The following is an 8,297-nucleotide window of genomic DNA, read 5'->3' on the forward strand; positions in this document are numbered from 1 at the left end:
TGTTAGGTTAACGATAGATATGATTGAGGTGTGTGTTGATGTGTTGGGTGTCTAGGTTGCATTTAAGTGTTGTGTGTCCAAGTTGGACTGATGTGTTGTTTGTCCAGGATGGACCGATGTGTTGTTTTGTCCAGGTTGGACTGATTTGTTATTGGTACATCAAGGGTGGGCTATCTGATGCTCATGAGTACGTGTTTTTAAAAGGGAGTTCAAGGGATGCTTTCTTCTAAATGTCTGGGGAGGACTTGTGTATCATATTTAATTGTCAGAGTTTCAATTAATATGATTTTGTCACGGGGTGACTTGTATTTGTTTCTTTGGGAAAAGAATGTAATGTTTTGGGAAAACAGGGTGTGTTTTCCTTTTTATGAGTTGATGGGTTTCCTCATTGGCCGAGTTGTGCATGTGTGGTTTTGAGTTATTCATACGGGCTTGCAAAAGCTTATCGGGTTTGTTGTGTGGCAACCCCGTGCACTATTCAAACGGTGTAGGGGTTATTTCTGCAGGTCAGGATAATCGTGGCTGAACCTGAGGTGGCGTGCTGGTAGCATTATTGTAGGAAGCCATTTATGTGACTTTACCGTTATAAAGACTTCTGTTGTAGTGAGCTCTGAGGAGCATTTACATTTTATTTTGTTGTTGACAATTTAATTTGTAAGCTTGTGTAAGATATAACTCTGTGGAGCGAGTGTATATTGATTTTGAGGGTTTAGGGCATCAGTATGTACTTGGTATAAAGGGAAAAAGTTTCCAGGTATTTTGTATTGGTGGCTGAACGATCACGCTTGTATAATTATGGGATTATATATCAATTTTTATTTGTGTTAAAAATCAGGGGCGTGACAAGATATACCTGGTCAAACAAGTACACAAAGGAAAGGCTTGACCGGGCTTTTCAGACAGTCCAATGGAGGGATAGATTTCCCTTTAGCAGAGTTGTTACTTTGAACACTTCTGAATCAGACCATTGTCCCCTTTTGGTAGAGGTCAAAGAAGATAGTCGCAGATTTCACAAAGCTCCAAAACGATTTTGTTTTGAAGAAATGTGGCATGGGGAGGATCAATGCACAACCATCATACAACGTAATTGGGCTCAACCGCTTACTGGGAATGCCCTTCAACAACTAGGCCAGAAGATTCAAAGTACGGGGACCCAATTGCTTCATTAGCATAGTACTGAATTTGAGAAGTAGAAAAGGGAGTTACGTATAGTGCAAGAAAAACTAAACGATATTATGAAGCAACCTTTCTCTCCCATGCAGTTTGAAGAGCAGCGGCTACTTCATGTGAAGCATAGCCAATTGTTAACGCAGCAGGAGAAATACTGGAGGCAGCCTGCTAAAACAATGTGGTTGAAGGATGGAGACCGTAACTCCGCCTACTTTCATCGAAAAGCTTCAAATAGGCGCAGCAAAAACACCATTAAGAGTTTAACAAATGAGGCCGGAGAATGGCAATCTGAACCCGTAATAATCAAGGGGGTTCTCATGGACTACTATCAGAAACTGTTCACTACGAAGGGAACAGGTGATGAGGCCATTTTAGAAATAATTAGTGCTACTTCAATGAGGGTCACAAGTGAGATGAATGCGGATCTACTGCAACCATACTTTGATGAGGAAATCAAGGCAACCCTGTTTCAGATGCATCCCTCCAAAAGCCCGGGATCAGATGGTATGTCACCTTTTTTTTTTTTTTTTTTCAAAAATACTGGCATATTGTGGGATTGGATCTATGTGTTGCTATAAGGAAGTTTTTGGAGAAGGGTGAAGCATGGGAAGAATCTAATTTTACACATTTATTTCTCATTCCAAAAGTGCAAAATCCCACTGATGCTTCTCACTTTCGACCTATAGCTCTCTGCAATGTCATTTACAGGATTTGTTCCAAAGTAATAGCAAACAGGTTGAAAAGGTAGTTGCCTGATATTATCTCCCCATTACAGAGTGCGTATGTGCCAGGTAGACTTATATTTGATAACACACTTGTAGCTATAGAGGCAACTCACTTCATGCATCAATTGAGACACCAAGAGGAGGCTTTCTTTTCTCTGAAACTTGATATTAGCAAGGCCTATGATCGGCTTGAGTGGGAAGCCTTTGGGTTCCCCTTGACAAAGTCAAAAAAAAAAAAAACAAAGCTGGGTTTTGCATCTAAATGGATTGATATGATTATGAGCTGTATCATCTCAGTTAGGCACTATGCCAAAAAAGCTATCAGACAACAGAGTTCAGACGACAGAATTGTCATTTTCTGTCGTCTGAGTGTTTCAGACTAAACTCAGACGACACATAAATTAAATGTGTTATCTGAATACAATGAGAAACCATGCTTGTTTCATTTTGAAGATATTGTCAGATTCAGACGACATTTATGTGTCGTCTGAAAAGATGGAAATATTTCATATCTAACCCTAGCAAAAATTTTGGAATTCCCTCCAACTTACTCAAGTCATTTCCCTCTCAAAAGTCTCAAACCCTAGCTGAGAAGTCAATGAGGGTGATATTCAGACAACATTGTTAAGAAATTGTGTTGTCTGAATGAGATGACTTTTCCTTAAGTCTTTTTTGGAATAACTACAGAATACACGCGAAACACTTCGTGTATTTCCCAAACATTAGCTCTGTCTAAAACCCCATCCAATCAATCTCTTAGCAACCAAAAACTCGAAGCTCCAGTAAGAAAACTCGGCTGATTTGAGAGGTTGATATAAACCTAAAACTCGACCATCTCTCAAATATGAGAATCCTTACCAAAACCTAAGCCACCCTTCTTAGTTTCGCCTTCAACCCTAAAAAATCCTTGTTGTTTGCATTTGTGTCTTAATGGAGCTGTCCAGCAACCACTCAAGAGAGAGGAAGCTTCACTATTCTGTTTTCGATTGCGTTATTGGTAAGCATTTTACTTCATTTAGTTTACGGTTTCGATTGGGTTCAACTTTAATGTTCGATATATGATTTTTCTGAAAATTGATTTGGGGTTTGATAAAATTCCCTTGTAAATTTCTCTTTGGGTCGGCCTCTCTTCCGCTCTCAACCTACTTCTCTTCCGTTTCATATCTATGAGAAGCTAGTGTGGTGTTTGGGTATTCAGAGTACCAAAGTCACAAATACATGCATCCTGTCTCTGGGTAAGATCAATTATAAGCTAGATCTCATCATATCAATATAATACATCACAAATCTGGTATTTCTTTCTTCTCCAGATTCTCCGCTCTATCTAAGCTATATTTGATGGATAGAACTTCATTTTGGAGAGTGAGAAACAAAGAAGATGGGTTCGGATTTGAAATTGGAAGGCACATCAGCTCTGCATATACAACAAGGGTGAGAAACAAAGAAGAGGCATGGGTTCCTATTTGAAAAGTTCAATTTCTCCTGAAATTGCAGGTTTTGTATACTAATTTCACTTCTGCACTCTCTCAGGTACTACATATTCTCCCTCTTTCTACATTTTGGGGTTTCATATCGTTGCTCTATTAGCTGAATCTGGGGCTAATCTCTTGCCTTAGATTCATGTTTAGTATATGGTTTAATTTATGCTTGTTTGGTTTTCATTCCACAAACTCGTAAGCATGCCTATTTGAAACACTCTACAGAGAGGTGGAGAGAGGTGGAGATCGAGAGAGAGAGAGAGAGAGAGAGCGAAAAAAGTGGTGTTGTTAGTTAGCATCTACAACTCTGATTATATTTTTTCGCTTCAAGAGAGGTGAAGAAAGCTGTGTTCCTCTGATTACCCGCTGGCTCAGAATTGGACAACCTCTGTTTTACCCACATCTAAGGACTCTTGGCAACATCAGCTCCTCTGGTGCAATTGATTTGTGGGTAATTGGTTTTATGCTTGGATTTATTTTTGCTCTTCGTCTTCAATTTGTGTCTCAATCTATATGGGTTGGGTTTTATCATTGGCAGAGAATGTAAGAGAGGAGGAGAGTTGGTAATAATAGGTTCTGTATGTCGTGATTGTATTTTAATAGCCCATTTTCTTGGTTCCTCTGGAATTTTAAAAAACATTTGGAAGTATTGAACTATCCTCAATCTAAAGACCTATATATTGAGATCTCAAGTACATATCCTCAACTTTTCCAATAGCTTCATTGTTGATAATCATTTTTTTTTATAAGATTGTGGATTATCAGTTGATCCCACTGTTGTAGAAGAGCATTGGTGGCAGTCAGCTAGGCTCTGCAAATCAAGGTAGTCCATACAAATTGGTTGATATGATCTAGTATTAATATTTGAAATTTTCAGTTATTTATTCCTTACTCTATTTGCCAATAATCTGCAGGTTTCTAGTTGAATACAGCTGCTGGTACCATGTCTCCCTTTGAACATGGCGAGTTTTTTGTTCTTGATGATGGTGGAGAGGTATTTTACCCTTCCTCTTTACAAATAGGTGGTGAGATGAACCTGGCTGCTGGCATTCAGGTGGCTCAATTGGCCCTCAAACATCGCCAGAATAAGAAGCAGCAACAAAGGATTATAGTCTTTGCTGGAAGGTTAGTTATACCAAGTTATGCTTGTGATTTCACCTTATTTTTTGCCAGTTCTTGTATACTTACCCATTTTGACTTATGTGTTGCTGTCAGTGCTGTTAAACATGAAAAGAAGACTTTGGAGATGATTGGAAGAGTAGTGTAGCCCTTGATATCATTAATTTTGGTGAAGAAGATGAAGAAAAGTTAGAGAAGCTAGAAGCACTTCTTGCTGCTGTGAACAATAATGACACCAGCCACATTGTTCATGTTTCGGCTGGTCCAAGTGCTCTTTCTGATGTACTCATAAGGTCAGTGTTCATGTGTTTCCTCATTTTCTGTTTTGATGCCTGAATATGTGATTGGGATAATAGTGCCGGATTTTAAGTTGTCTGGTCTAACATCTTGAACTGTAAATGTGATACTCCTTAGAATAACAATCATGTCTTCGATTGTTCCAATCCTAACTCTCATGTGAGTGCTGCATCACCTCTTAGTAATGGCTAAATTGGTTCAAAAGTTGGGATTTGCATAAACCAAAAACAAGATTGTTAACCTAGGGGGTTATGTCATATTTGAAGTTCAGAGCCTAATATGTGAGACTAGTATTCATGGGGATTTAATGACCTGGGAATTTCTTTGCTTGAATTAAAAATTTCTATTCTCTTCTTGCAGTACACCTATCTTCACTGGAGATGGAGAAGGTGGGAGTGGGATTAAGATTAAGTCCATTGTTGAAGCTTCAAAGCCGTGGCCATCGGTGAGCATGTCCAGGTGGTTACTCACGATGAATCATGCCTTACCATTTGCCTGTGAGCCACATGTTATGGATGATTCCATTTGTTTGCAGATTTAGTTAGAATTCTCCCTAGTCAATTATTTTAAATTACCCATATCAGTTACTGTTTCCTTAGTATGCAGTCGGTCTCCTTTTTTATATTTGGTTTTTGCAGCTCTTCAAATGTCTGTGCAGGAAGGTGAAAAAGATTCTGCTAGTAATAAAGATATGAGTAAATTATTGGCTGATCAGTCTTTTGTGTCTTCTATCCTTGCCTCGGTATATCTGTTGCATCCTCCATTTTTTCCCTCATTCCCATAAAAAAAATTCTGCATAACTCTAGCCTTCAATAACATATTATTTTTAATGTTTCTACAGCTTCCAGGGGTTGACCCAAATGATCCTTCAGTAAGAGACTTGCTTGCTTCTATGCAAAACCAGTCAGAGGTGAGTATTAAACTTAGCAGGGTTTAACAGTACAAGAAAATAGCATATACTAGATTTATCTAGGTCATGGCTTACCTTGTTATCTAACTTAAAGTTTTCTTAAGTGGTGCTACTTTTGTGGGTGCTGAATTCTTACTCCACTTGGTTTTTGATGGGCTGTTGAACATTTTCTTAGTTAATGAGTGCAACAAATGTTTTGTGTTTTGAAAAATCAACCCAAAATATTTTGAAATGGCCTTCCCTGCAACTAGAAACAGAAATCATGTTAATGATGCAGTAATTTAAGAGCATTTTAATCTGTTTTCAATTTTGTGTGGGTTTGCTTTTGTGGAATTTGTGGCCTAATTATATGAGTTCTATCATCTTAAGCTTTTCTGCTCCATCTGGTTGTATGAATCATACATGGAAATAAGCTGCTAATCAATTTGTGTAAGGAATCCAATGAGACAGAATAACTTTGTTTTTGATATATACTATGAGGGAGAACTTTGCGACCGACATACTCGATAGTTTTATATTTCCAATGTATTTTTTTTTTCTTTCCATGTTCTTAAATTCTTGTGCGTTATGGGGCAGTCTAGAGTTAATATAGTTATTTTTTGTTGTTTTCTACTTTAAATAGTATCAATTGAACTTGACAGTAGTCATGGGCAAGCTGCAACCAACACCTTGTGAGAATAATTACACAGGCTCCCTTTCCTCGTTTAGAAAAAAACCATGCCCTGACATGATTCATGAAATGAGATTTTTTTCCCCATTTGCTCATGCCCTTGTATTAGATTCAACAATTCTGTGACATTGTTGGCTTGCATCTCTCACATAGACCTTATTATTTAATATTCTAGCTTTCCTGTAGTTTGGCTCACATATGCTAGTTTCCATTAATATGCTGATTTAAATCTTTGGAATACATGTACTTTAGTTCTATTTGAGAGTAAGAATATCGGTTTAGCAGAGGGAGTTTACTAATTTTGTTGTTGGTGATGGTGTTGGTGACATTGATGACACTACTACTCAAGAACAAGCAGAAGAGCAGGTACATGACCTCTAGCTCCTTTTAGCTTTTTCGCAAACCCGAATTTTATTGATCGAGTTTTGATCAGTTTGGTTAGAGATGTGAATGTACATGATTTTTGGGACTAATGAGTCAATCTATGAACTTTTATAAGGTATCAAAATTTCTTGGAATGTGTATCTAATGTGTGGTTCTTGCTTGGTGAAATGTCTATAAGCTGAATTTGAATGTTGTCATTGTTTATATGCCTTGTATCAAGTTTATTCATATTGGATGCAAGCTTTTGCCTTGCATTGATCTTCTGTAGTGGTTGGAGTGGATTGTATGCCTTTTAACTTTAGTTTTCTCTGATTGTTCTGTCTTTTGTAAGGGTCATTGGTCTAGCTTCTATTGACTACTCTCCTCTGCAGAAGTAATTAGGTGAGACAGATCTTCTATACAAATGACAAACATATAAGGTGATATATGGTCACGTGGTCTGTCCCTGTACCGGCTCTGAAAGATTTAGTTAACTCCCCATTTCTGTAATTTTGAAAACTAGTTAAAGTGACACAATGCATGGATATGAACCCAATTGACGTCAACGCCTTGGAAAAAAAACCCCTCTCTATTCTGCCTTGACCTGACCCCAGGTGACAAAATGAACATGTAGTTTTTTGGTCTTTTTTTTTCTGTGAAATTTTTGCTAGAACTGAACATTGCGTTAATGCTAGAATTGTTCTAATATTTGTTTACTTGGTGAGTTGATGTGGCTGTTAAGTTTTTGACATTTGGTTCCTTTACTTAATTGTGTGATATACATATTGCTGACTATTGATCAGATCTGTTTCTTTCTCCCTAGTCTAACAACACAGCCAAAGCTAAAGCAATAACACTAAGGATGAAGGCACTGCAAATGAAAAGAGGCGAAAAAACGGTGTCGAAACCAACTGTTGAAGAGACTGATGCACCACATAAATTTGCCTTCACCAAACATGATCAATAATATGAGATATCAATGTTTTTTGGGTTCCATTTGTTGATCATGCCAACTGCTATATTTAGGTTATTGAACTTATATATGTTTACTAAGTTTAGCTCCATTATGGATGTATGTATAGCTGCAGTAACAGATTAATCAAATATTGGTATTTTTATGAATGGATTCCATATTTGATGAATGCATTGGGTAGTTTCCAGATTTACATAATTGTGGCACAATGAGAATACAAATATGTCATATGAATTAGAAAGCAACAACAAAATGAAATCCAAATATGTTGTTGGACATATCTAAGAACAACAGAAATAAGGAAAAATATGTTGTTACTTGTGCATTCAAACAACAGAAAATTGTCATCTGAAATAAAAAGCAACAACAAAATAAAATTCAAATATGTTGTTGGACATATCGAAGAACAACAGAAACAAGGAAAAATATGTTGTTACTTGTGTACTCAAACAACAGAAAATTGTCATCTAAAATAAAAAGCAACAACAAAGTGAAATCCAAATATGTTGTTGGACATATCTAAGAACAACAGAAACAAGAAAAAATATGTTGTTACTTGTGCACTCAAACAACATATAAATGTTATTGTAGG

At 37.2% G+C, this 8,297-nt stretch overlaps 1 protein-coding gene and 1 long non-coding RNA gene across 2 annotated transcripts; both read left to right on the forward strand.

Annotated features, from left to right (window-relative positions):
• The first annotated feature begins 1,235 nt into the window (after nt 1-1,235).
• Nucleotides 1,236-3,511, forward strand: LOC121049214. The gene is made up of 2 exons (XM_040505873.1): nt 1,236-1,674; nt 3,426-3,511. The coding sequence occupies exons 1-2, from the start codon at nt 1,236-1,238 to the stop codon at nt 3,509-3,511; spliced, it is 525 nt and encodes a 174-aa protein (XP_040361807.1).
• Nucleotides 3,512-4,085: 574 nt separating this feature from the next.
• On the forward strand, nt 4,086-4,638 carry LOC121051924. The gene is made up of 3 exons (XR_005807473.1): nt 4,086-4,196; nt 4,288-4,498; nt 4,589-4,638. It is a non-coding gene; the product is annotated as an uncharacterized LOC121051924 (long non-coding RNA).
• The last annotated feature ends 3,659 nt before the right edge of the window (nt 4,639-8,297 follow it).

This window comes from Rosa chinensis, chromosome 1, assembly GCF_002994745.2.
Source record: "Rosa chinensis cultivar Old Blush chromosome 1, RchiOBHm-V2, whole genome shotgun sequence".
Taxonomy (NCBI): domain Eukaryota; kingdom Viridiplantae; phylum Streptophyta; class Magnoliopsida; order Rosales; family Rosaceae; genus Rosa; species Rosa chinensis.

Excerpts from the sequence above, each read along its gene's own strand:
- LOC121049214 (XM_040505873.1), top strand. The coding sequence starts at position 1,236 with ATGAAGCAACCTTTCTCTCCCATGCAGTTTGAAGAGCAGCGGCTACTT. Across the intron at positions 1,675-3,425 it reads CAAAAGCCCGGGATCAGATG|GTACTACATATTCTCCCTCT; the intron begins GTATGTCACCTT and ends GCACTCTCTCAG.